This window comes from Neopelma chrysocephalum, unplaced genomic scaffold (genome assembly GCF_003984885.1).
Source record: "Neopelma chrysocephalum unplaced genomic scaffold, ASM398488v2 Primary Assembly neopelma1_74, whole genome shotgun sequence".
Taxonomy (NCBI): Eukaryota; Metazoa; Chordata; class Aves; order Passeriformes; family Pipridae; genus Neopelma; species Neopelma chrysocephalum.
This window is the reverse complement of record NW_020897735.1, coordinates 5619770-5647532: the sequence shown is the minus strand read 5'-3', so window position 1 is coordinate 5647532 and position 27763 is coordinate 5619770. Positions and strand designations below refer to the sequence as shown.

The window sequence follows — 27763 nt, the reverse complement described above, 5'->3', positions numbered from 1 at the left end:
CACTCCGAATTCAGCCGCATTTCAGCCCCTGCTCTTTAAAAGCAGCAAGAGCAGCTACAGCGTTTGCCCTCTCACCTTCACAGCTGGTTGGGCAGCTGTGTGTTACATTAAGAATTTTTAATGGATACAACTCTAGGCAGGTATTGCCAGCTAAAAACACAGAATTCCGGGGAGGGCAGGAGGGAGCATGAACATCTTCAGCAGCAGGCACACGGCAGAGGCTTGACATTTCTGTAACAGCAGCAAATTTGTGTGTTCACTGGAGATGTATAATTGTCCTCCCAGGGAGACAGTAAGTGGCCGTGGCTCCCTGCCTCTGGCCGAGCCGGATCACACTGTGCTCTCACTGCTCTATGGTTTTGCTTTTTAAGAGCTGCCCTTGGGCAGAGGGAGGGGAGTCCCTGCCATTACACCCCCGCAGCTCTGGCACCCCACTCCTTGGGCAGCTTTTGTGCAGAATTATGAGGGCAAAGGGTTTGTTCTCAGTAGGAAAATCCCATGTCCCTTTCAGGCCACTGGACAGACTGAAGATGTTGCTGGGGGAATTCAACATCTATGGCAGCAATTTTACGTAAATTACACAAGACTTTAGCAAACCTGATTTCCAGCACTGTGAGCAGAAAAAACACAGGTAAAACTGGTTAAAAAGTGAAACCTGCTCCAGCCTGGGGACTTGGTTTTGGTCTTATGGGAATGACTTCATCTACCTGGAGTCAGGGCACAGCCAGCACAGGGTGGGCTGAGCCAGGACCTGCCTGTGTGGCCACACAGCCCAGCCCTCATGGGAGCATAGGGGAACACACATGCCTTTCCTTTAAAGGCAATACAGCCACCGACCTCTGCCACCTCGTGGGAGTGACACTGGCAGGAGCTGGTGTCCAGCTGTTCCCCATCCAGTCCGTGCTGGCTGCACAGCCTGGTGCCACCAGCCAGCTCCTCCCAGTGGGGAGAGGGCGCGGGTGCTGATGTGGGGCTGTGGGTGATGCAGCTCTCCCACCTCTCAGCCCGGTGCCTGTGCCTCCCAGCCCCTGGGATTGCAGATGTCGGGCTGGTTTAAAGCAAGGCCTGGTGGCATCCAGTAAGCCAGGAGGAATGGGACAGGACACAAAGAGCTGTGGGCAGCAGCAGTGTTGTGCTGCCCTGGAGCAGGGGAACAGCAAGAGCTGACCTGCTCTTACCCTGCAGCAGGCAGAGGATGCCCCACCTGCCTGCCAGGAGCTGGGTAAGGGTCCAGCTTTGCTTCTGCTTGTTAATCGATCCCTGCCTGCTGCAACCTCCCTTCCCTTGGAAAGCAGACAAGCTGTTTGCCCTCCGGTGAGCAGCTCTCTGCCTCGCTTCACCGGGATTCCTCTCTGCACCTCTATGACCACAGCACATGAGCATGATACTGCAAGGCACTGTGCAGCAGGTGAGAGCCTCTCTCATCTCCTGGGGCAGGAGGGACTTCTGGGTGTTACAGCTTGGGTATGTTACATACTTGATAAGCTCTCCCTGCCCAGTGTGCCACGCTGTGGTGGGGAAGGAGAGACGGAGGAAATCTGTGATGATTCTTTGGTCACTCCATGGTGAGAAACCAGCCCTGCGATGGCTCAATATCCTGCGCAGAAACGTTGGTGGTCCCTGGTAGCTGGTTGTCCCCCCATCCCAAGGACTGAGCTGGTGGCTGGAGTCTTGCTGCAGAGCACTTGGAATGCAGAGCCTGAACCGGTACAGATAAAGACCTGGGGTGTGATACTCTGTGGAGGGCAGCGTGAGTAGCAGTGGAAGGGATTGATGCTGGTTAACACAGGGTGTCCTTCCCTCTGCCTTTCCCTGTGCAGGGGGGCACAGAGGGGACGGGGCAGCAGCCAGCAACCAGTCACTTCGAGCAGCCCTCGGGGAGGCTCCGCAGAATATCCTCCAGGTTCCGCTTGTCGGCCCGGATCTCAGCCAAGTCACTCTCGAATGCTTGGATCTTCTCCTGCTGCCGGGCTGCCTCCTGCTGCAGCCGGCTGAGCTGCCTGGCCAGGGAGCCCGGCGTGGCCAGGCGCCGCCACAGCCGCTCCAGCTGCACTTGCCCGGCACTCAGCACTGCCTCCACCTCCATGTCCTGCTCCAGGTTGCCTGGACAAGGGGAGAGCACACGAATGAGAGCAGGCAGCTGGGCAGGAGAGATTCTGGATATGCTCCAGGGGCTCAGACCCTTGGCACCAGGCAAACTATAGGGAGCGGGTGCAGCAGGGCATGGAGGCTTTGCAGCTTCCCAATGATCACAGATAAGCAAACAGGACTGTGGCTCCAGGCAGGGCCTGGGTGCGTCTATCTTACAGATGGGGATGGTGTCCACCCCTTTGCAAAATTTCTTGGATGCAAGACTCTGGAGTACTCAGAAATGTAGCCAGATGATCAAAGCAGGAGAAGCTGGAGCAAATCCAACCAGCAACAAGGAGTGAACCCAGCCCAGTACATCCCTCAGCTCCAAAGGGAGCCCTTAACCCAGCCCTGCTCCTTCTGAAGGTGCCAAGGGAGATCAGTGTCCCCACACCAGGCATGAGTACACACATTCATTCTTCAGTGAGGTTTTCCTCAAGACATGAACCTTCAAGAAGTTTCGCTGAGACCACGGGTGATCTCAGCCAAAGAGCATCCAGCTCAGCCTGGATGGCTGGTGAGAAGGAGACCCAGCATCAGTGATCAGGAGAGCCCTGGGCCCCCGAGAACCCAGCCCTTCCCTGGGAACCTGCACGCCATTCCCACCCGGGTCTCACCGAGGCTGCTCAGCAGGTTGTTCAGGGTCTCGATGTCTGACATGAGTGAGCCTCGGGCTTCCTGGAGACTTTTTGCCATCTCACTCACCTCTGTCCCCACCTTTCAAAAGAGACAGAAACCCAGATCAGGGACTCTGTTGGCCCTTGGCTGGATGGGAAAGGGGATCCCAGGAACATCCCCAAGGCATTGCCATACTGTGGATCCCAAAAGCTGTGTTATTCCCTGTGCTTTGGGCTGTGGGCAAAGCCTGTCCATGTCCCAGAGGACACAACCTGCCCAAGGGCACCCAACTCACCTGGTGTGCTTCCTCCAGGTCCCCCCTGAGCTTCTCAGCCATGTGCTCCTGTCGGGATAGCTCCCGCTGGGTCTCGTTGGCACGCCTGGCAAGTTGTCTGGCGTGCTTGTGGGCCTGTTTGCTTTCCTGCAGCACAGCCCATGCCCTCTGCAAAGGGATGGAGGTGGGGACAGTCACCTGGGGACATGCAGCCCTGCAGCAGGCTGGGCTCTGCCAGCCTGGCCATGCCCAGCAGTTCCCCACACCCCACTCAGACCTTGGCACTCTCCTCAGAGACTTTCTCAGCCTCTCCAGCTGTCCTCTGGGCTGCGATGGAGAGGGACAAGGAGTTTCCCAGTGTCTTCTCTGCCTGTTTAATCTTCTTCCGGGCATCCCCCAAAACCCTGTTCCTCACAGTGGCCATCCTCCTCCTCAGGGCAGCCGGGCCCTTCCGATGCCGCAGCATCTTCCTCATGCCTGTGGGGACAAATTGGCTGTCACCAAACTGTCCCCTTCTCCCCTTGGCACCCAGAGCCAGCGTGGTGAGAGCCAAGCTGTGGCTGGACATGCTCTGACCAGTGCCTTTTACCTTCCAAGCTGGCCAGGAGGGACTCAGCATCAGAGTGCACAGCTTTTCCATGTGAGACAGCCGAGGTGGCCGTGCCATGGGCAGAGCCAGCCCGGTCCCGCAGCTGGGAGAGGAGAGGGAAGGAGTGAGGCTGAGGAGTGCTGAGAAATGTGGGTCTCAGCCAGCTCCCATTTGGCCTGTGAGCTCCTTGGGAGACCCGTGACCCCAAGGGGAGATGTCTCCCAAAACATCCTTTCCCTGGCTGTAGGCACAGTCCCTCCTGTCACTGGAGCAGCAGGGATGGGGTTCCCCGTGCAAATGAGCAGCAATTACCTGCTCAAAGCCATGAGTCCTCTGCAGCTCCAGGCGCAATCCAGCTGCCAGTGTGCGGGATGCCTCGACAGCCTGCTGAGCCAACAGCTCCTGGGCTGCTGCTGCCTGCTCCAGCACTGCCAGGTCCTGTGCCAGGGCTCCAGCTTGCACTGGCAGTACCTGCTGTGGGGTCAGGAATGCCAGAGCTCTATGAGAGCATCTCCCAGCCCAGGAGGCAGCACTGCTCAGGGGGTAGGGTTACCAGCAGGAGCCGTAGCTTGGGTGCTGCTCACCTGCCCCAGAGCAGCCACCTGCAGAAGTTTCTTGGCCATGTCTGCGTTTGCCTGTTGCACGGCTGCCAAAGCTCTCCTGGCCTCTTCCATGCCCACACCCAGCTCCTCCTGCGCCCGCTGGATCTCCTCGTACCTATGTGGGCAGGATGCTGCTGTCAGCCCAGGCCCTCTGGTTCCTCAAAGGAGGGAGACCTGGCTCCAGACATGGATGTAGCAGGAAAGGCTGGGGGTTTTCCCTGAAATACCCACAGTATGGAGCACCCTGTCTTTCTACTTGGCAACACTGTGGTGCAATGATTTTGACAGGGCTCATCGTGTCCCTGTTGGGCAGATGCCAGATCACAGTCCTGTAACAGGGACCTGGCCAGAGGCAAGGAGCTGTGGTGCCCTGCCAGCCCCTCACCCAGTCTCCAGCTCACGCTGCGCATCCCGCGTCGCATTCCCTTCCAGCAGACTCCGCAGGAGCTCGGAGCTGGCGTTGGAGGCACGCAGCGCTCTCCCGACCACTGCTTCCACCTCTGCAACAGCGCCCTCGTGGCTGCAGGGACAAGGACACTCAGAGACATGATATTAGGATTGGCCTCCCGGGCAAGGAGCGGCCTCCCTGCACCCCCGGCTGGGCAGCCACCTCGTCTGCTTGTCGCAGCCGTACCTCTGGGACAGAGCCCGTGCCTCCAGTGCCCAGCGGCTCCAGTTTGAGGGCTGCTGAGGGATTTCCTGGGGAATCTCCTTAAAATGCAAACAGCAGCGGTGAGACCATGGCAAGGAGCAGGGACTCTCAAGCCCCACCAGCCCAGCACCAAGAACCTCCCAATGGGCTAGGACAAGGAAAATAGCTCCTCTTGACTCAGCTGCAAGGAGGGTCATACCCACACAGACCCCAGGCTTTCCTGCTTACCCACTCTGCTGGTCACATCCCACCCCACCAGTCCTGGGGGCACATCCCGCTGCCCCCCAGGATTGCCACCAGCCCCCCCAGGAGCCCAGCTCACCGTGGTAGCCAGGGTGTCTGCAGCATTCAGGATCTCCCGCTGTGCTGACTGCAGCACGGCCCCGATCTCCGACAGCAGGGTGCAGGTCTTGGGGGGTCCGTGGCCAGAGCAACTGGTGGCCTGGCTGGCGTTGGTGAGACGGCCTCGTGCAGTGTTCAGAGCCCCTGCCAGCTGCCCCAGCTGTGCCAACAGGGTGGCCCAGGCACCTGTGGGCAGCACAAGCAGCTCATTGTCCATAGAGGTGCTCAGGGCTCCCTGCTTGCCTGTGGGGCTGCCCCACGCCCTCCCTCCCACCTGCTAAGGAAAGGGGAAGACAGTCCCTCCTGCTGCTCAGGAGGGATCCACATATGCAGCACCCAAAAGGCACCCATGTGTTGGTGCTCAGCCCTCAGTAACACCCATCACTACCTGCTCCAAAACCTCATGGGTGCAAGCATCCCTGCAGTGCTCTGTCCTACCCAAAAAGGCATATCCTCCCCTCTGCCCTCCCCTCTGGGTCACCCCATCACCCACACTGAGCCCAGCGCTGACCTGGGAACTCCTTGCACCCACCCAGCATGTCACACCACCCTTCAGGAGCAGAGGGCACCCAGAGGGGTCATATGGGGCTCCCCCATGGTGGAGGGAAGAGGAGTCCCTTATACCTTGCAGGAGATGGGGAAAAGGGGTGTCCCTCGTACCTTGCAGGAGGTGTGGGCTGGGCAGCCCATCACCCCGGGGTGCATCCCCCAGCATGAGAGACTGGCCTGGGTGGGCATTACAGCCTGGTTTCTGCAGCCATTCCTCCATCTCCTGCAGCCTGGCCTTCAGCTGGTCAGCCTGCGAGCAGGACACAGGGGGACACGGGGGGACAGTAAGGCAGGGTGAGGGTTGGGGTGCTGAGCCTGCCTCAGCAGTGCACGGGCTGTACCTTGTCCTTCACCAGCCCGTAGCAGGCAGGACACTGCTGGCAGTGGGAGCTCAGAGGGTCGAGGAAGAAGTTGGCCTGGCACCGGTCACACTTGTAGCCCACGAAGCCGGGGCGGCAGAGGCAGGTGCTGTTCTCGTGGCACTGCGGGGTCACAGAGCCCAGCGGGGAGCAGTTGCAGGCTGCAGCAGTGGCAGAGAAGTGTCATGCTGTGCCTGCCAGCCCTGCTTTAGGGACCGAGGCGCAGTCCCCACCCCCATTACCTCGGCAGCCCCTGGCAGAGAAGCCAAAGAAGCCGTGGTGGCAGCGGTCACATTGCCTCCCTGTGACACCTGGCTGGCAGGAGCACTGCCCCGTCACTGCGTGGCACTCGCTGTCACGCGACCCTGTCGGGTGGCACTCGCAGCTGGCACGAGAAGTGGGGGGACATGAGCAAGCAGTGGATGCAAAGAGCAGAGAGCAGAGCCAGGGATACAGGGCCACCCTGTCCCTGGCAGCCCCACACCGTGCCCCACATACCTCTTGCACCCCACAGCGGGCTCCAGGCCGTAGTAGCCGGGCTGGCAGTGCCCGCAGGCTCTGCCCGTCACATGTGGGAGGCAGTGGCACTGGCCTGTGGCGGGATCACAGCCCTCCAGCCCCAGGTCTGAGCCGCTGGGGTTGCAATCACAAGCTGTGGGAGACAAAATAGCACCTACATCCCGGCACGGAGCTGGGGGACAGGACTGTGGGAATGGGACCCCAGGGCTGAGTCCCCCCATCAATGTGGAGAGTCATGTCCCCCCATCAAACAGGGCTTCGAGAGGCTGAGCCCCTGCAGACCAGAGTATCTCCAGGGACGGATGGCAGTGGAGAAAGAGGACAAATCCCATTCCAGAGCATTTGGGGCTAACCTGGACCATCCATCACCCCCTAGACTCACTGGGCATCCCCCTTCCACCCTCTGCCTCCACTGCTGGGAGGATTTTGGCTGCAAGTGAGCTGTCCTCAGGACTATACATACGTGCACACTTCCCAGCAGGGCTGGGAGCCAGCGCGTCCCCGTAGAAGCCCGGCCGACACCTCTCGCAGTGCTCGCCCATCGTGTTGTACACACAGCGCAGGCATCGGCCAGACACGGGGTCACAGTTCCCCACAGCATTGAGATCCACGTTCCCATGGCACTGGCAGGGTTCACAGGGATGCACAGGCCCCCTCTGCCCCAGGGGGTCCCCGAAAAACCCGTCATCACAGAGCTCACAGCGTTTCCCTGAGGAAGGTGAAAAGATGGGGAGGGTTTGGCCGTGTCGGTGCTGCCCACAGCTCCCGTGCCCACCCACCCCTGGCCTCACCTCTCTGTCCCGGGGGGCAGTGGGTGCAGACCACCTCCCCACTGCTGGGCACCTCGGTGCAGGGTGAACCTCCGGGGCAGGGGCACGGCTTGCAGTCATCAAAGCGCCCTACAAAGGGGTTGCCATAGAACCCGGGGCTGCAGCGCTCGCAGGAGGGACCCTCTGTGTTGTGCAAGCACTGGCAGTGCCCTGCGGGGAGAAAAACAGAGCTGAGGGTCTGCAAAAACCCAGCCCCAAATGACAGCGGGGACCGCGGGAGGGATGGAGAGCCCAGTGCTGAGCGTGGCACAGCGGGTGCCAAGAGGGATGTGCAGCTCCAGCCAAAGCATCACGCTGGGCTTGCACACCTCCAGCCAGTACTCGGAGCATTTTCCCTCCCTTCCTTGTCCTTGCTCAAGGGAGAAGGTTTTGGAGAGGACACGGGAGACACAGCTGCGCGGGGACAAGGCAGAGCTGGCACAGGCAGCACCATCAGTGTGTGTGTGGAGGCTGTCGGCGCCTGCCATAATCAACAACACATTTCTCAGCGACGAGACGCGTCCTTTCCAGCCTGTCATGGAAAACACAAGCAGCCGTCCCGGCACCCACTGGGGAGCATCTCCTCCAGGGCAATCCGAGCCGGTGAGTCAGCCTTCCCAAATCGGCTGTGAGGAGGAGAAGGAGGAGGAAGATGAGGAAGGGTGCTCAAGGAACCCCCCACTTCCAGGCAGATGCTCTGCTTCACTGGGGAGAGGAGGAGCCACGGGGAAGATTTCCCCCCACAATTCGTGGGGTTAGGTCATACCAGGAACGTTGCGCAGGAGGGAATGGGTGTTTTTTTCCATTTTCCCCACCTCCGGGCAGTCAGACAAAGGAAAAGAAAGGAAAAGCGGGTGGCAGGAAGAAGTGGAAAAATAAACTAAAGGAAGTGCGCGGGCTGGCAGAGCCCAGGCCAGGACATCAAAAGCCTGGCCCCATCCCTGGGGATTGTGCAGCGGCGCCAGCCCCGGCTCTGTGAGATGAGGGCGAGTTTGCAGAGCTGCCACCACCCCCAGCAGCTCCCCTCTATCCAGGATCTGCGGGTAACAAATGCATCATTGTATTTCCAAGCTCTTTCCAGCACTTGTCGGAGCTGCTGTTGTCTGCAGGGGATGGGGAGCATGGCAGCACCTCATGAACCCCACAGGGCTCTGGTCTGCATTTCCTTGGGGCTGACAGCAGCAAGGCTGCTGTTGGATTCACACGGCCACCTCAAGCTCCATGGCAGCTGTTTGGAATCCTGCTCCCCTTCCCCATCCAAAGCCACCCAGACATTTTGTCTGGCAGCAGAGGTGAGTGACAGCACCCTGTGAACCACCCCAGACACAGCCATACTGCCCCAAAGACTTTGCTTTGGCTTTTTCCTCCCTTCATCCGCAGTCCCTGCTGCAGTCACACACCTCTGAGCTGGATCTGGAGGTAGAACAGGGCTTGGGCTGACAGCACAAGGGCCAGCTCCTCCCATGTCTTCCCACAAGCCTGGCACTGATGTGTTTTCCTGCTCTTTTTCTTGTTTCTCTGCTCAGGTCGACCTCCAGTTTGCAGATTCCAGGGCTGTGCCCAGTCCTGCTCCACTCATCGGGCAGCAATGCTGCCTGAGACCCAGCCTGGCAAAACCCTCTGCCTCTCTGCTGCCTTGACCTCTGCTCCCACACTCCTCTGAGGATGAGCACCCTTCCCTTCTCCTCCTTAAAGGTCATATAGTGCCATGAAAAATGCCCCTCTAATTATAAGTTACCACCGTTATTGCACTTCATTAATTATCTCTGTCTTTGCAGCTACGAACCCAGCCCCTACGAGCAACTCGACTTGCAAATTTTGGGTACAGCAACCTCACCGATGGTTTCAGAACAAGCACAGACATGGATTTGTCACTCATGCATGGGGTGAGTGGAGGGGCCGGGGGGTGCACACCTGTGAGGGGGTGACAGTCCCCGTGCTGGTTGCAGGCGCAGGGCACGCAGCTGACGAAGGGGCCTCCAAAGGGGATCTTCCGCTTGAATCCAGGTGCACAAGACTGGCAGAACTGCCCGGCATAGCCCGTGGGACACGTGCAGTCCTCCACCCAGCCCGCCCGTGTCCCCAGCCCAGGGCTGGCAGATGTGAGCTGGACCTCGCTCAGGGACAGCCTGCCTGTGAGAGGGGAGAGCGGCCTGAGGATGGGATGGCACATCCCATGCTCAGCTCTCTAATTCCTGCCTGCAAGTGCTCCAGACAGGCGTAGGAGACACCGAAACACCTTCTGGAGAGCCCAGGGGCGTTCACAGAGAGGAGCCAGCCCCTGCTCCAACACACTCCCTGCAGTGCCTCTCGTTCATCAGAGTCTGCTGCTGCTTTGGTGTCCCCAGCCCATCCCAGCTTGGTCCCTGTGGGAATGTTGAGTGTAGACCACCCACCTCGCACGGGGCCACGGCTCACACGGAGCCGGAGGGCGGTCAGGTTGGAGAGCAGACGCTGGAAGCTGAAGGCTGACAGCAAAGGCTCTGCACCCTCCTCTGCCTCGTGCAGCCTGTTGGAGAAGGAGCATGGGAGCAAGGACAGGGCCAGTCTGAGAGCCACGTGCTGCAGGATGGCTTGGCTCCCTGGCTGGGACCCAGGCACAGCAATTAATTAAATCCCTGATGGGGGCAGAGAGTGGGGCTGAACCCCACAGCAAAGAGCAGCCCAGACAAGATCAGACACACTCTGCCCTAAACCCCACTGAGGTTCCCCAAAGCACTGTGAGAAGTACCTGAAGGTGACAGCTTGCTTTCCATGCTGGGGCTGGCTCTTGCTGCTGGGCATGGTGATCTCCATCCCCTCACCCTCCAGAACCAGCTGGACTTGGAGCAGAGGCATCCCGAGCTCTGTCCCTGTCCTGTTCTCCACTCCCAACAGCAGGGACAGGAGCTGCCCATAACTGAGGCGCTGGTTCTGCAGAAATTTCTCTGCAAAGGGAGAGAGGAGCAAAGTCTGTAGGACATGGAGGAACCAGCTCTGCTGGTGAAAGTCCTATTCCCACCAGCACTATCAGGCACCCTCCTAGAGCAGTGCCAGCTCCAACCTGCCCTCCCAGGCAGATCCACTGCTCCAAACCTCCCCACCGCCTTGTACTATTGAAACACACTCAGCTCTGGGATAGAGCCCAGTGCCTCACACACCAGCATAGCAGTGGGACACCCCATGAGAGCACCAGGGGGTCCTCATGGCAGAGCAGCACCCCAGGGACTCAGCACACACAGTACCTGGTGCACGAAAATCCACCGGCTCCTCTCCATCCCACTCGGTGACGATCTCCCCGCCAGCCCAGTGCAGGGGCAGGTCTGTGGTGCCTGGAGCTGTGGCAGCCCAGCCCTCCAGCCCTGTGTGACAGCACACAGTGGCAACGTTCAGCAAAGGGAGCACCACAAAGGTGCTGCTTTCAGGGCCTCTGTCCCTCCTCCCCAGGCTCTCCAGGGTCTTGGAAGGGGCCAGCACTTTGTAACACCCTGTTCTGCTCGGGCTCTGTGCTCTAGAGGGTGGCCCTAGCCAGCTCTTATCTGTTTATTTTTTTTAGATTTGGAGGAAATTATTATCTTTAAACTTTTGCCTCCCTGCCTGTGCTGCATTGCTAACATTACTGTGGGCTGGAGAGCGCAGGAAGCCTGGGGAGAGATGCTGCAGAAACCCAGGGAGAGATGGGGCGTAATTGCATTAAGCTGTTTTTTTTCAGAAGCCATTTAAACTCTCCCCCATTCCCTAGGGTTATTTCTTCTTGCCCTGCAGGACAAACAGTTGGAAATCCCTTCCCAGCTCTCAAGTGGGCTGTGCTCAGCTATCAAATCATCCCCAGTTTGGATTCTTTCACCCACGACATGAAAATTCCATCTGATCCAGCTCCACTGTAGATTGGGGAGCACTTTGGGGAGTGGGGCCTTAGGAGGGTGTCATGGCTACATCTCAGCCCAGGGCTTTGCTAAACCAGTCCCAAAAGGAGAAGCCCCAGATTAGCTGCGTAAAGGGTGGAAAAAAAGACTCGTTTTAAAGCCTGGCTCTGTTTCAAGGCCGTGGAAGACATTCCAGCAGTACAGCAATTGGCAGCGCGGCTTAATTGCAATCAGGATCAACCCGTGCCTGGCGGGTTCGTATCCATCTGCTCGTCAGGGGACAGGCGAGGCAGACGGGGGGTGCCTGCCGTGTGTGCCCGTCCCTGCAGGGTGCAGAGGGGGAGTCCTGGCGAGCGGGGACTCACGGTGAGGGCTGCGCTGTCCCTGCAGCAGGGCTGCACACGCCGGGATGCGCGGCAGATGGCAGGGTTTCCCCGAGCATCCCGCACACATCCAGCCCTGCCACCACAGCCCTGGCTGCAGCCGGGCAAAGAGCACCCCATCCCGCTTTCCCGGCCACCCTGCCACATGCCAGCCGAGGGTGGGGAGAGGAGGAAATAAAGGGGAAAGTTCACAGCAGGCACCATCCTTTTAGATTTTAACTTTCTGAGCTGATTTTTAGTGCTCCTGCAGTCACTGGTGTTGTGGGGCAGCCACGTCTGGCCCCACAGCCCTCCCTGAGCCACGCACAGCCCCAGGAGCAGGTTGGTATGGAGATATACCACGAGGAGCCAAGGAGAGCCCATCCATCCCCATGAAGCTGGGGGCGAAAGCAGAGGTTTAACAGTAAAATAGGGGCAAGCCGGAGAAAATCCCCGCTGACCATCACCACTAGTTAGCCATAAAGGGGAATGCTCAGCCCCAAGAGGGATGCTCAGCCCAACCCCTCCCAAGTTTTTTGGCTGGAGGTGGCACAGCTGTGCCTTCTGTTTCACCCAGGGCTTAGTGGTCAGTACCGTGGCTGAAGTCGGAGCGGATGTGAGTCTCCTTGTATCCATCGGCTGCTGTGCAGGCAGTGGAATGGCCGTAGCAGAAACAGCTGGTGCAACCAATGGGGTTGTGGGGCTGCAGATTAAACCAGCCTGGCTGGCACCTGGGCACAGGGAGGAAATGGGTTACAGGTGGCACAGGGCAGGCAGAGCTGCAGGGAACCCAGGGTGGGACACTGGTAGCAGCTCCTTGTGTACCCAGTCCCAGAGGTCCAGAGGGATGCAGCCCCATAGTCTTGCCACCAAGTCCTGTCACTGATCCCAGGCTGGAAAGAGACAGTGGTCCCATCCCCATCCCAGGGCTGTGGTGCTTACCTGTTGCACAAGTGCCCCTCCACCCTCTCCTTGCAGGTGCAGTGCCCTGTGTTGGGGTCGCAGGTCCCAACGCTGCCCGCCGGGTCGCAGGTGCAGGGTCTGGATGGGGTGAGATGAAGGCATGAGATGAGCCCTGCTTCCATCCCACTGCTCCTGCCCAGGGCCAGGCTCCTCCTCACCTGCAGCCACCTTCACTGAGGCTGTGGTAGCCGTCCTTGCAGCGCTCACACTTCCAGCCCGTCACGTTGGCTTTGCAGAGGCAGGTCCCCGAGTTGTCACACTGGGGCTGCAGGGAGCCTGTGGGGACCCCGGCCAGCCCTGAGGCTCAACAGGGTAGACTCAACAGAGACACGGGGCGGGAGCAAATGTGTAAACCCCGAGCAAGGGAGAACCCAGCAAAACCATCCCTCCCAGCTAACTCCAGCTGGGACAGGGGTTGTGCAGCCGGAGCCCAGCTGTGCACAGCCCCACGCACCTGCGGGGTGGCAGTGGCAGGGCTGGCAGGCTGCCTGTGGCTCCCAGCGGTAGTGGTTCTGCCGGCAGCGCTCGCAGTGGGGCCCGGCCGTGTTGTCGCGGCAGTTGCGGCAGTGCCCGCCGTGCCCGCTGCGCCGGTACAGCTCCCGGTCGTAGAAACACTCCTCGGAGCGGCCGCTGCAGTTGCAAGCTGGAGGGGAAGGCAGGAGAGGGGGTGAGCACCTGCGGGGCACAGGGCTCATCCAGGGGTTACAGAAACCTCCTGTGGGGTCGGATGAGCCAGAGGGGCCGCTTGGCTCAGCAGTGTGAGCTTTCAGCAATGCTTCTGCCACTGGAAGCATAGGCGGGTGCAGCACCATGCACGGAGCAGATGGCTGTGCTCACGGGGTGAGGGAATGGGGAATCCGTAGTGTGATGCTGTGAAGGGAAGCCCTGGGGTGCAAACTCTCCCTCCCTTACAAGCAGGTGCTCTCTTCCTGTGCAGGAAGAGCAGGAGCCTCTGGATGACCCAATGCAGCACCAGTGTGGCCACACACCTTGACCACAGAGACAGCCCGAGCGATACTCACGGAGACACTCGTTGGCAGCCTCGGCGGTGCCGCGCGCCCAGGGCCGGTCCTGGTAGAAGGGCTGGCAGCGCTCGCAGTCCACGCCAGCCGTGTGGTGCTGGCACACACAGACCAGCTGCCCGGCCTCGTCTGGCGCGCACTCGCTGGCGTGGCCATTGCATTTGCACCTGTGGGGAAACCCCAGCACGGGGGAGCCTCTCTGAGCTCGGTGTGGGCAGTGGGACAGTGGGACAGTGCCCAGGTTGTGTGTGGCCCTGCCAGGCCGGCCATGGGGTGAAAGCAGCTCGAGGCTGTGCTGAGGTGTTGAGGCCGCCCGTGGTGTCCCTGAGGTGCTCCCAGTCTGGCCAGTCGGAAGGTCACACGCTGAGGGTGGCCTGTGCTAACCAGCTCCATCTGCTGACCCCGAGTGTGGGACAGCAGCTGGGAGCAGTCCCAGCCCTGCCGCCCAGGGCAGACAGCTCCCTCCAGGATGGAGAAATTTCCCACTCCTCCCAGCTGGGGAAGGGCAAGTGCAGCACAGCCCATGGGCAGCACCAAGTGGGTGCCAACTGCATCTCCGACCCACATCAGCTCCCCCTTCCCACAGGCAGCTGCTCCAGCTTCTCTGACTGTGTCCGTGCTGATTCCAAGCTCCTCCACCAGCCTCCGCAGCCTCAGGCTGTGGCTCCACTGGAACCACAGGGACGCCTTTTGCCATGCCCAGGGACCAGCAGGGCCACAGGAGGAGCAACACAAGCCCCAGTGTCATTAAAAGCCATTGGACTGGGAGGGGATGAAGCAAATAAAGCAGGTGGAACATGGAGAAAAGCTTGTGGGGAAAAGACCACCTTTCTGTACGACTGGGGAGGCTCCAGCTCTGATTTACATATGGAGGAAGCCACATCTGGACAGGTTTCCCAAAACCACAGTTCAAATAAGACTGGTGTGGAGCAGCTGCCCCAGCCCCACAGCCCCAGGAAGGTCCCCATACTCCTGCCCTCACCCCAGTTCTGGCTGCCCCTCACCTGCCACCAACTGAGAAGTCAGAGATAGCGTAGTAGTATGACTGCAGCACCTTGGGGTCCTTGAAGATGTCATCCCCAAATGTGTTGAGCCGGTTCAAGGAGATAAGCAGGTCAGTGACTGTCACCCACTCCTGCAGGGGACACAGGAAATGCACCTTGTAAAGGGGTCAGTGCCACCAGCTCCCACCCCAACCAGGACTCATCCTTCACCTTTCCCTACAGGGATGCTGGGCATCACCAGTGCTATTACCCCACGTGGGTGCATTAGTTCTCTCAGTCCCCAGGGCTCCATACACCCACCCCCTCCCGCCCTGGCAGCACCTGCAGCGCGGGGCTCCCATCGAAGTTGTAGGCGCTGGGCCGTCCCTCGAGGGTGGAGAAGGCCACATTGCCCCCGCTCAGTGGGGAGATGTCGCTGAACTCATCGGTGCAGAAGGCCACCTGCTCATCCTCCCCCGGCCTCAGGTACTGCCGCGGCCGCTTCCCGTAGGTCTTCTGGCAGGACGCGCTGTAGTACTGGAAAGGCACCCAGGGCCCCTCGGCGTGGCTGCGCTTGTAGATGGCAAAGCTCTCGGGGCGGCTGGTGTGAAACTTCAGCCGCACGTAGGTGATCTCGTAGGCTTTGCCTGCGGACAGACCCACTGTGCTGTGACCCTCTCCCGGCCTCCCGATGGGCACCACCAGCCTGAATTATCCCAGTGCCCCATCCTGCACAGCTGCTGCCATCCCGCTGCTCCTGCTGCATTGTCTCCCTCTCCACACCACAGCCAGAAGAGATCACCATCCAGCTGCCCTTAACCAGCTCCTCCATGGTGCAGCTCCATCCAGCTCCAAACTGGTTCTCACCCCAGTGCAGCGCCCACCCCTTGTGTGGGTGCACTTGTGGGTTGCACGGGCAAGGAGTCACTGCAAATCCAGGCTCTATCCAGTAGCAGGGAGGAGAGTCAGGCCCACAGCACTGAGAGCGTCCCCAGGGCAGTGGTGCCACAGGGATGGAGAGCTGGAAAGGGTCAAGGCCAATCCCTTTCCCAGGGATTCCCAGGGAGCTGCGTGCCGGGACCCAGCCTCGCTGCCATCTTTGCTGGGATGAAGACAAAGAGAGGCCACCAATCCCTGGGGCAGCCAGCGAGCTCTGAAAGCACTTGAAAGAATTAGCAGAAAGCAGAAGAGAAAACACCAAAGTGAACATCAGACCCTCTTAATTGCCAGAGATGAAGGACCAGCTCAAAGCCTGGATTGCTCCATAACAGCACCACTCCTGACAGCACAAAACAATTAGCTGCAAGGTTTTGGCTTTATTTGAAAAGATAATGAGTTGGGAATGTTATAGGGGTTATTCTGGGACTAGGAAAACAAGCCTTTAATTGGGCCCATATGAATACTGTCGTGTATGTGCTGCGACTGCTGCGGGGGAGCCAAGGCAGCCGGCTACCAGCGCTGGGAAAAGCAGCTGCATCCCATCAGGGATGCGGGGAGTGCCCGGCTGAGTGCCCGGAGCTGGGGACAGACCCGCTTCCAGCCCACCCGGAGGTGACGAGGGCCAAGAAGGGTCTGCAGCCGGGCTGTCCCACCATCGCCACGCTCCCCTGTGCCTCTCCCCTCCCTCTGGGACCCCTCCAGGCTCGTGACAGCGGGGGTGCCCTTGTCCTGCACCCTGAGCAGGGGGGTGGATGCCTGGCAGGCGCCGGTTCCCAGACAGCAGGGTCCCAGGGGGGATGTCTACCAAAACAGCGAGGTCAGGGCCATCACCTCCCAGAGCTGTTTCCTCTGGGAGAGGAAGGGAGCTCAGTGCTGTGTCAATAAACAGCCTCTGCCCCAAGCAGCCCCGCGCGAGGGGAGGGGGCAGCCAGGCTGGGGGAGCCCCATTTCGGTGCCTCCAGCCGGGATGGAGGAGACTCACTTCCCTGTGGAACCATCCTGAGGGAGTGTGTGCTTATTCTAGACAGGTTTTTCAATCAGCCGATTTCTACTTAGAAAAACCTGAACAAAGTGTTCACTTGCCTCCCGTGGAGCCTGACCTGCAGCTCATACGGCACTGGGGGCTCCAAGAGGATTTTGGAGAGAAGCCTGTGGGACAGTCGCATCACTTACATGTCCCCAACCACCTCCAGCCCCACAAAACCTCAGCACTGGGCTCCCGTCCCACAGGAAAACCAGAGGCAGAGTCACAGACACGGATGCTGCCTGATCTAGACACTCCAAAATGAGCCACTGACATTCAGGGAGCTTCCTGAGGAGCCCTGGCGTCTGTTGCCTTTGCAAGCCATGGATATTTTGGGTTCCTCCCTGACGTCTGACAGGGCAAATGCAGGAGCCATGGACACTTGGGATGATCAACCTGCTCCGAGTCCGGTGCACTGTAACAGCACGGCTGAAATCTCCCGGGGAAGAGAGGTTTAAAGGAGGATAATCTAGTTAACGCCAATCAGCAGCATGCAGGTAAACACAGCTCTTGTCCAACTCATTCCATATCTTATTTAATAAGCTCCCCAGGTAACCACTCTGGAGAACCTACATGACGTGTGTCTGAGCAAGACAAGCAGGCTGGGGACACGTTACAGGGGTTAAAACACCCCATTACTTGGTGGAGCTCACGAGCAAGGACTCATCCTGGGAGGCTGCAGGGCCAATTGGGCTTTTTCTCCTTAACCCGAGTGAAAGCATTAAGGCAGCAATAAAAAGATCTGCAGCTGGGGCAGGAACAGGGCCCGGCAGCTCTGGCAAAGTCAGACAGCGACGTGCCAAGCACCAAAATGGCACTTTTTAGCACAGCAAGATATAGGAGCCATGCAGGAGAAGGGGACATTTGCAGAGAATGCTCCAGCTCAGGAAGGGCCGCAGGGACTGGGTTGGAAGATGAGCTTGGTGCAATTCTATAGCCTTGGCTGTGTTAACATAGACACAGCAGGGTGGGCACAGGGACTGGACTTCACAGGAAACCCGAATGCAGGGTCCAACAGGGACCACAGAAGAGCCAGGGAAGAGCTGGAAGAAAGGCAGAGACAGGGAAGCAAGCCCCGGGGCCTGTGGAGCTCCCACATGTCGCTGCGCCAAGCTGGGATTGGTGGCCACAGACTCGCCCGGTGGCACTTTCTCAGCCACACAGGCTGCACTCGGGTGGTCTGTGCCCCATGACACACACAGATAGATTCGGGGCAATCTGACGGTGGACAAGAGGCCGGCAGATCCCCTCGGACAGGGCTGGCAGGAGCGGGAGCAGGGATGGCAGGCTCCGCCGGCATCGCTTCTCATGCCCGGCGGGGAGCCCAGCGCCGGCCCGGGGACAGGACCAGATGTCCTCCCGCTCGCAGGGGGCTGGGAAAGCGGCGACCTCCGCCCAGCCGGGCAGAGCCCGCGTCACTGCCGGGGCAGGCACGGACCCTCCACGGCGCCACGGCGACCCCAGCCAGCCTGGGTGCCACCAGCACGGCTCTGGGCCACGCCAACACTCAGTTGTCCTCTTATACCTCGCTGGGCTGTCCCCTTACCAGCTCCAGCCGCAGCCCCTCCACTACCCCCCTTCGGCATGCAGATGGCAGGAGACTGCAGAGAATGAAGATTTTACAGCGCTGGCCAACAGCCAGGATAGTTTAGATGGTAGGAAAATGTTATAAAACCTTTTTAAAATGCCAGGCATGCCCCGTGGGTTTTAAGTACCCTCCAAGCAGGCGGCTTGCACAGTATTTAAAACACAGAGGGGCGGATTCCAGCTGGGGAAACCTACTGGGACTGCACGATGTGTGCAGAGCTCTGCACCCCGAGATACACTGGGCACCCTCAGCAATGCAGGGGGTGAAACGGCAGGGGCTTGGCACCCATGGTGCTCACTCGTCCTGGGCAAAGCTCTCCCAGGGGTAGGAACCACCTGTCTCCTGCTCCACAGACCTCCACAACCAGTAAAAAGCAGCCGGGGATGAAAAGGAGGGCAGGCACCCCGGTCTTGGGAGGCTGGGAAGCAGCACAGGCAGGCATAGCCGCTGGCATCCTCATCCCATGAAGGACCAGGGCTGATGGACAGGGCAGACCCTTCCTGAGTTCTTTCAGTGCTTTGCAGAGGGCACCTCCCTCCTTGCACCCCCTAAAAGACCTGGGGAAGGTCCTGTCCTTGACTCAGCACCAGCACCAAGAGCTACCGGATGCAGGAGCATCCACCCTTCCCCCCCCCATCTCCGCACCCCGATCTCGATGCCCCCACAGGCGATGCCCGTCACCAACACCACAGCTGGCACTCACCGAGGTGGAGGGTGATGTTGACGGAGTTGGGGTGCTGGATGCCGAAGGCCATGGACTGGCTCTGCCACCAGGTGCTCTCCTCCTGGCTGTGGAAGTCGGTGAGGAAGGAGGCGTTGTGGTGGAGCCGGGGGTCGGCGGCATCGCAGCGGTGGCACAGGGCGCTGTCGTGGCGGCTGCCCATCTGCAGGCAATAGTCCTCCGGGGGCGACCCGCACGTGTTGGTGGCCCGGGCGGCCCGGCCGAAGGCGGCGTTCTCGAAGACGGGCATGCAGCGGCGGGGCTGCCCTCGGGGGTCCCAGCAGGCGGGCGAGCCCCCCGCCCCCAGCCCCAGCCCCAGCAGGGCCAGCAGGCACAGCCCGGGAGGCCGTGCCATGCCGGGGCTCGCCTGGCTGGACTCTGAGCCTCCTCCCGATGGCAAGGCGGGAGCAGGCAGGACGGGATGGGATGGGATGGGACGGGACAGGGTGGGATGGGACGGGTCCCCCTACCCGGCACCTCCTCTCGCTCCGAGGTCCATCTTGTGGAAGCTGCTGGGAATGTCGAAATCTTCGTCTGTGAGCCAGAGCTGTGGGGTTGGTATCACTGCAGGCCATCCTGGTCCCCATGCTGTGGGGATGGGCAGGATAGGACCCTCCAGTGGGATACATCCCGGCCCCGTTGCTTTGGGGATGGGGGATTTGCACTTCCAGCTGCGTGGATGGAGCAGAGCTCCTCCATTTCTCAGCCCCAGGAATGAGCTGTGGTGGTATGTGCCTCACATGTAGCTTTTTTCCTTAAACTGGTGGCGGTCACCACTTTTCTTGCAGCCCCAAAAATCAAAAAGGGTTGAGTGAAAGGCTTTGGAGCAGACCCAGCACCCTCTTCTCCCCTGACACTGATTTATGGGATGCCAGTGCTCCCCAACTCACACCAACTTGGCTGGGTTGTGGGTCTGTGACACCCTTCAATGCCTCCACACCAGCACCCACGAGTGGGGGTCCCATCTCTGCCTGTTGCTATGGACCAGCCCAGTCCCCTTGACCAGGGTGAGGGCACATCCCAGTGGAGGCATCTCCATGGGGTAGCAAAACCCGATCATCACCAGACCTCATTAACAGCTCTCAGCTAATCCTAATTATAGTCTGTGCCAAGGGAATCGCTCTGGGGACCGTGGCACCCTCCAGGTTTGACCCATGGGGACAGGAGGGTGACAGCAAATAGGGGGAGAGGCAGACTGGCACAGTGCCATGCCCCTGGGCAGACCCTGCCCCACGCTCCACAGGAGGTGTGTTTGCAAAAGAGGGGTGCACAGGGGGAGCGCTGCCTCTGACTCCCACGCTGCTTCACTGAGCTGCCCACAGGGGCCTTGGAAACTTAGCTCTCATTTATAATTTAAGCTCCCTTCTTCCCCTTCCCTTCCACTCTTATTTATTTTATTCTCCTTCCCCGTACACACTGCGGGAGAAAGCACCGGAGGGGAGCTGTGAATCAGAGTCCTGGGCAGCGGCTCCCGCAGCAGCGCCGTTTCAAAGCCCCATTATCATATATTGACCCAGGCTCTGACAGCCAGAGCCAGCTCCGCTGGGAAGGGTGAATTTCCCAGCACTGAGGAGCTGTGCAGCAGCTGCCTGGGAATGGGCGGCCAGTGGCAAACACACTGTCAACCTCCAGGGAGAAGGAGAAGGGTTTTCAGCTCAAGAGTTGCCCCGCACGTCTCTGCCACCAGTTTTAAGCAGATTTGCATCCTACAGGGATGAGGTTTTCCAGATGTTTTGCTTTCCACTTGCTGCTGAGGCAGCAAGCTTTGGGCAGGAGATGCTCTCTTGTGTCGTGGGTTTGCTTCCTCCTCCTTGGATGTAACACACACAGAGGAGATGATTTCCCTGCCCAGCTCATCCCCTCTTGCACAGGGATCCGTGTTAGAGAGTCCCCTGTGCCCTTGGGATGTATAGCGGATGCAGGCAAAGCTGATGAGCATCCCAACCTCACCTCCTCCTCCAGTACAGCCCACCCAGCATGGGTGGCTTGATGGCAATCGATGGTGACACTGCTGTGCTCAGCAGTGGGAATGCTGCAGCTGGAGCGAGAGCTGCACATCCCCAGAGGGATTCAGCTGCACCCTGGGCTGAATGAGCCCCTCATCTTGTCGGGTGCTGGGCACAAGTGTGCCTCTTGCCTGCACAAGGAGATTCCCCTTCACATCTAATGTTACTCTGCAAGAGAATGGCAGGAGTAGCCCCCACAGGACACACCTTCCTTGCACTGTGATTCCTACCAGGTTTGGATGGTGGCTTCTCACAGCAAAACCTTCAAGCACGGATGCATCACCTGTGCCATGGGTGAACTTCACCCCTGCATATGAAGAAGAGCTAAAGCTGGATATGGAAACCCCTTGTCTTCCAGGGATATGGATGATCTTGAACAAGAGTGTCCTAAGAGTGATCAGAGTTGGGATTTGCCCCCAGCCCAACTGGTATAGCAAAGCCCAACCTCACCTGAAGTTCTCTGTACCTGGAGAGACTTCACCCACTGCCCCAGTTCTTTGGTCCAAGCATGGCAGAGACGTGGTGACCAAGTCTGTGATGACACACCAACCTGCCCAGGAGCCTGGGGTGGGGGGGACCTGGAACCCTGCAAGGGTTAAAAGCCGTGGAGGCGGAGAGGAGAAAATGTTCTTCTGATTTGCTTAATGAACGTTAATTAAGAAGACAGAAGATAGCAGATTCCTTCAGGGTAGAGATGAAAGGCCCGTTAATTAAATCGGGAGAGCGAGGAGCAGGGCCGACTGATCCTTCTCGTGATCAGACCTGACAAGGCAGGCGTGGGGCAGGAGCGAGGTGTGCTGGAGCCCACAGCCCCCCATCTCCTGCAGCTCCCCATCTCCCACAGCCCAGCTCCAGGCTGGCAGCACAGCCAGGTTTCGACAGGGTGCACGGGACTGGGTGCCACCACCCACTTACCTGCCCCCATCCACCCCATGGAGCTGTGTGGGACCTGGGTTGGTGCCCTTGACTCCACTTGCATATGGAGTGATACTCTGAGATGGGCACACCCTGGTTTCCAGCAGAACCTTCTCCAGAAGGGACGAGCTGACCTTGCTGTAGCACTGGTGAAGACAGAATGGCCAGTGCCTTCCTGAGGAAGAGGAGGAGAAGGAAGTTTGGCCACTCAGGGGTTTGCCCCAGGTCCCAGCACCGACAGGAGCTGGGCACAGGTTAAACAGGAGCAGGTCAGAAAGGCACTGGCCACCACTTTGTGCCATGGAGGGACAAGGCTGTGGGATGGACACCTTCTCCCCATCCCTGACTTTTAGCACGCAGGCTGCCTCTCTCTCTCTCACACAGTGGGCAGCTCCTACCACAGGTGATTTGCCAAAAAGGGCTTTTCTGCCCATAGCTGAGAGCTGGGAGGCTGTGGCACACTAATGGGATTCTGCTGGCAGCTGCTGCCTCTGCACCCATGCTCCCCGCCAGCTTCCAGCACAAGCTTATTTTTAAAAGCAGAGCAGCTCAGCATCCCAAATCACAACCCAAAACTGCAGCAGCCCTACCTGGCCTGCCCCTAGACTGTGGCCAGTTCCCTCTCCCATCCCATCCTTTACCCTGGGACTGGAATGGAGGTTGGAGGCAGGTTCAGCTGCACGATTCCAGGAGCATTTCAAAGGGCACAGCCACACCACTCTGCCACTCTCCCAGCACACAGAGGAAGGGACATCTGGGGTGATGGGGTGCTCCTTGGTAAAACTAGCAGCCCCTTGGGCAGAGGGGAGGAGAGAGCAGCTGCCAGCCCACCCCCCAACTCTGCTCCCCGTGGGGCGAAAGACCCCACTGAGGGGGAATGGCATGTGCAGCGTAAATAACGCCTGGAGCTTCTCTCGTGTGCACCGGCTTATTTTGTAAACCTGAACTTTGCAAAATGTCACAAAATGGAGAAATGAGAGGCCTGGGATGAGTAAATCTCTATTAGAAATTCCCTGGGATGGCAGCAGTCATGTTCTCGCTCGATGATGGCACATTACAGCCCAGCCCGGCTCGGGGAGCGGGGTCATGTGTGGCGCTGATTGCAGAAAGTATTTAATTAACACTGCTGTAAATACAGCGCTAGTGATGCCAACCAGACCACGGCGGGGCAGGATGCTGCTGAGCTGCAGGAAGTTTTGCCAAGGCAGGCGGGAGAAGATGAGGGAGGGCAGAGAAAATCCAGCAGATTTTGTCCCTGCCTTGCCGCAGCCCTTGGAGGCATCAGGAAGCATGAGGAGGATGGGACAGTGACACTGCCACCTGAAAGGGTGTCCCCTGAGCAAGAAGGCTTCACCATCAGTGCCCAGACAAGTAGGGAAAACCCATAACTGGAAAATAAACTCTGTCCCAAAGCAATTGCCAGGATACATATCACGATTCTCTCCCCTGATGCACAAATGGTTTAGAAGTCACCTTTTCAGAGCTAATAATCCCCAAATTCTCTCAATACCTGGCAGACAGTGAAAATAGTAACATCTCAGCTTCATTCATGCATGACCACAAGCTCATCATCTCACTGATGAGCTGAATGACACCTGATCTGACCCAGCCCAAGGACACAGGGTGACAGATGAGCCATTGCTGTCCCCAGAGCACACACTTCACCCATCTCATCAGGCTCAGGAGGTCAGGGACCACAACAGGAGGAAGGGCTGGGTCAGAGTAGGACCAGCCAGTTCCAGGCACAGCCAAAAAGGCCCTTTCCCCGCCTGAGCTCATCAGCAGCTTAATGACACCCGCTAAAAAGCTTCAAAGTCCCTAATCGCTCGTCATATTACGGCTGCTCACAAGTGAGGCCAACCAGTACAAACCTCCTTGAAGCCTTTCTAATTAATGAGCGGGAGCTTAGGCTCTCCCAGCCCAAAAGCAGCATCTCAGATAAAACCAGCAGCCTCCTGCCAGCCCCGACCCCCTTGATAAACCCCTTTAATGGGCTTGCCTGCATCACCTGAGGACACTCCATTGGCTAAGGAGACACATCTGTCTGTCTGTCCTCCCCTGCCTCCCTGCTGTGGGTGGGGAGATGTCCATCTGCCCATGCATCCATTGTTCCATCCATCCATGGCATCCATCTGTCCCTGCGGAAGCCATGGGATGTGCTTGCCGTGGCTGTCCCTAACCCTGTGCCAGGTCTCTGGACATGTCCCCTGCATATCCCCACCCACGAGGTGCCCAGAGCATCCCCTTCACCAGGAGGGTGGGTGACAGCTGAGCAGCAGCAGATGGTCACCACAACCAGAGACCCGGATAAACTGATAAGTGGGAGGGTGCTGGAGCCCCTCATTTCCTAAGTGATTCCCTGTACCAGTCTCGAGTGGAGCGAGCTCGGGATGGTGGCACTGAGCTCCTGGGACCTTTGCAGCACTGGGACACCTGCATCAGCTCTGCCACAAAGGTTTGTGGCTGCTGTCACCCCCCAGGCTCTCCCCTGAGAGGGGCTGAGCCCTTGCAGCTCCTCACAGTGATGGTTTCTCAAAGGGCTTTGGAACAGCAAGCTCAGAAAGTGCTGGTGATGGGCTCTCAGGGGGCTTTGGAAAAGCAGGCTCTTAAGCACTCAAGCACTTTTTGAGCCTGCTTTTCCAAAGCCCTCCAAAAGCCCATCGCTGTGATGAGCTGTGAGTGCTCAGCCCCTCTGCCTTCCCCTTCCCTCTCCCACCCGTCAATCAGAGATGCTCCAATATACTCTTTGACAAATAAGAAGTTGCTGTGGTACCTTTGACTTTAAAGCAGGAGAAATAACTCCTCTACGACGTGAGCTACCGTGTCTTTATATTCCCAAGCGTGTCTCCCGGGATCGGGGCTGGGGCTCTGATTTAATATTCTCGTGGAAACCAGCGCCCTCATCCAATTACCACGGGGATTTCGGTGCAGTCAGCAGCTGAGCTGCCGGTATCCCCCGGCATGGGAGTGAGCCCTGAGGGGGACCAGACCCACCGTGATCTGGCTGGAGTCACCCCAAAACTGCTGCGAGGGGGGTCCTGAGATAATTTGGCACCCCCAGAGAGGGGCTGTGCCAAGGACTGGTTTAGACTGGGAAGCACTGGGGGAAACTGGAAGAGCGAACGAAAGATGAAGCATCGCTCCAGGCGGCAGCAGAGAGCTCTGTGGGTAACATCCCTGGAGATTTCCACTTACCGCGGGAATAAAATCCCTCTGTTTCAAACTGGAATGCCTGCTGCTCCGCATCGCCCTCCAGCCACGGAGCCTGGATGTTCCCTGGTAATCCTGCATCATTTATTTTCATTGGCTGACAGAAAAAAGTGCCGTCAGAAGAGCAGTGTTAGCTGTGCTAGCTGGCATGGAAAACGTTGCTTTAATTGTATTTTATTTGGCAATAAGGAAACAGAAGCAAGAACAAACCCTCCAGATATCTCCTCTCTCTCCCCATTTAAAATTTCAATTTGGTGATTTTATGACAATGTTTCTGATAAAGCCCAACAAAGCACATTAAAGTGAGATAAGTGATTTATCCTTTTCAGTGGCACATGATCTTTGGACACATTTCCCAGTCTATAAATATTAAGACAGTTAAAAAAAACAACAAACACAACCAAAGTTGTTTGGTTTTTTTTCATGTCAACTGTTATTTTTCAAACAGCAAACTCACTATTTTTTCCAACCCTTTTTTCCATCCTTCTGATCTCTAAAGGCAAAACCAGGGAAATATTGGACATCCAAACCAAAAAGCAGCCTCACTCCCTCCAGCCCTGGCCTGGGCATCACACCATCTCCTGCTGTGATTTTACACTTTCAAGGCCACTTTCCTTGAAAATTTCCCTTCCATCCTATTCCCAAAGAAATGGTGTCATTGATTTACTATTGAAAAGGGAGGAAGAGGCTGTCTCGTGCTCTGATGCCAATGCCAGCTGGGAGCTGCACCAGCTGGCCATCATTTGGAGGTTCCCTGACCTTTTCCCAGCATCTCCACAAGTCAGGAGGATAAAACCTTCCTAACTACCACGGCATCAATGTATAAACCTGAGGATTTCTCTGTGCCACCTGGAATAAAAAATTCTGAGTCTTGACTAACCAGCCCGGCTCAGTTCTCCCATCCCAAGCATCATCCTTCCAGCATCCTGCAGATTTATTTGCTGCACAAAGCCCTGCTCACACCCAGCGTGGCAGTGACGCCTTCAAAGCACCAGGTGTTCCACATGGTGCGGGGGGAGCTCGGGAAGGGGTTAACGGGTGGGCAGAGGCAGTGCCGGGGAGTTGCTAGGAGACTTGGGGCTTTAGGATGCTGGATGTGACGCTCAGCCAATGGAGGAGTCCTCTGAGGAGTAAATCTGCTAATTTGGGTGTCGATGATTGCTGGGGTTAGGGGTGGATGTGGGTGCTGAGCAGGGCTGACCCTGACCCCCCTCCTCCCAGCCCCACACCGGTGCTTTCCCATCCTGCTCCTGCAGTTTCAATTAAACCACTGAATTAATCTCTTGCAATAAACTCGACCGCTATTGCAGTTTGCTTTGGGATTCATCATCACTTTTCCAGCAAATACAGCAATTAAACAGAGAGGTCTTGGTAGCTTGGGAGGGAAAGCCGGGGTTCCCCCAGGCTGATGGCTGGGATTAGGGTGCCTGCCCCCCCCCAGGGATGGCTTTTGTCAGCCCGAAGCCCTTTTAGGGGCTGCTGATAACGATGGAGCTGGGGGAGGCACTGCTGCCCCCCCTCACCTGCATATGCTCCTCCAGATGGCCCAGGCTGCTGCTCTCCATGTGGGAAAAGGTTTTAAATTAAAATCTTCCCTGTGGTTTTTGGCGATTTTTGGCTGGGCTTTTTTCCCCCTCACTTTCCATTGCTCTGATCCATTTGCCATCATTAAGTGTAGATGGAACATCAGCACAGTGGAGTGGAGGGGGGGAGGAGGGTGGGCACAGGGTGGTTTTCAGCCAGGGTCCTGCCCTGCAGGGGCAGCCGTGCACCCCAAAACAAGCCCCTCTGAGGCCAAGGTCAGCTCCAACTCCCCACAGCCCTCCTTGGATGCCTGGAAGCAGAATCGCTCCTCTCTGGAGAGCCCCTTCTGAGCCCCCCAACCAGCTCCTCTCATCAGCACCAATGTACCCCTGTGCCACCATCCCCTGTCCTGCCAGAGGGGTAGGAGGGTATCTTCAGATGTCCATCACTCTGAATATCCATCCCAGCAGGATCTGACCTGGCTCTGCTCCAAACCAGAGCCTTCTCCTGCCTATCACCTCATGTTGTCCCCTCCACCAAGCGTATGGCCCCTGGCTTTGCAGGGGTGGGATGGGATGGGGCAAGTCACAGCCTTCCCTCAAAGCCCCAAGCCTGGCAGAGGAACAAGAGCCATGCTGGGGCAGGATCTGGCCCCTCCAGGGACTCTGGGATGCCAACTTTTCTCAGAAACAGCGGATTACAGCACATCAGCTCCGATCAATACTCTGCCACGGCAGAAAGCAAAGGGAAAAGAGGAACAAAAAAAGGTTTCTCAGTTGCAGGGGATTTGGGGGTTTTGTTGTGTTTGGAGAGAGAAAAATAAAAGCCTGAGAAAGGGCGGGGCAGGAAGGGCCAGAAGGTGAACACAGCAGCCCCCCACTCCCCTGGGGCACTACTGCAGGGTGGGACCCTCTGTAACACGTGGGGTGCCAGGGAAAGCATATGGACATGGGGTGGGCATGGGGTGTGTACAGGGTGGGCATGGGGTGCTCCACCTCCACCTGGTACGGGGGGTTTGATTCTTTCCTCCCCAGGTCAGAGCATCCACAGCAAACCCCTCCTGGCTTCCACCACGCAAGCAGGGGTTTGCTGTGGATGGAGGAGAGGGTTTGGCAGAGGGGAGAGAGAAGAAGAGACGCTCAGTCCCTGATCTGGTCCTGCTGAGACCCTCACAACGAGTGACCAGGCTTGGGAATGCTCTAGACAAAATGAGGGTGT

General features: G+C 58.2%; 1 protein-coding gene across 1 annotated transcript; it reads right to left on the bottom strand.

Annotated features, from left to right (window-relative positions):
* Positions 1-100: 100 nt before the first annotated feature.
* Positions 101-19245, bottom strand: LAMC3 (laminin subunit gamma 3). The gene is made up of 28 exons (XM_027687929.1): positions 18873-19245; positions 14961-15265; positions 14640-14770; positions 13636-13802; positions 13068-13256; positions 12772-12889; positions 12593-12691; positions 12245-12381; positions 10668-10784; positions 10175-10370; positions 9840-9952; positions 9358-9576; positions 7426-7614; positions 7098-7343; positions 6614-6767; positions 6358-6500; positions 6098-6276; positions 5868-6006; positions 5188-5393; positions 4848-4924; positions 4599-4733; positions 4196-4328; positions 3924-4085; positions 3612-3714; positions 3300-3499; positions 3044-3190; positions 2748-2847; positions 101-2103 (listed from the first exon to the last, which is right to left on the bottom strand). Exons 1-28 carry the CDS (start codon positions 19243-19245, stop codon positions 1859-1861), a joined length of 4722 nt encoding a protein of 1573 aa, XP_027543730.1. The 3' UTR covers positions 101-1858.
* Between the last annotated feature and the right edge of the window lie 8518 nt (positions 19246-27763).

Bases quoted from the DNA above. Each gene is read 5' to 3' on its own strand.
- LAMC3 (XM_027687929.1), bottom strand. From the start codon at position 19,245: ATGGCACGGCCTCCCGGGCTGTGCCTGCTGGCCCTGCTGGGGCTGGGG. The intron at 12,382-12,592 runs GTAAGCACCACA...CCCTGTGCCCAG, and splicing joins GAGGGGCACTTGTGCAACAG to GTGCCAGCCAGGCTGGTTTA. The intron at 6,007-6,097 runs GTACAGCCCGTG...TCCTGCTCGCAG, and splicing joins ACGGGCTGGTGAAGGACAAG to GCTGACCAGCTGAAGGCCAG.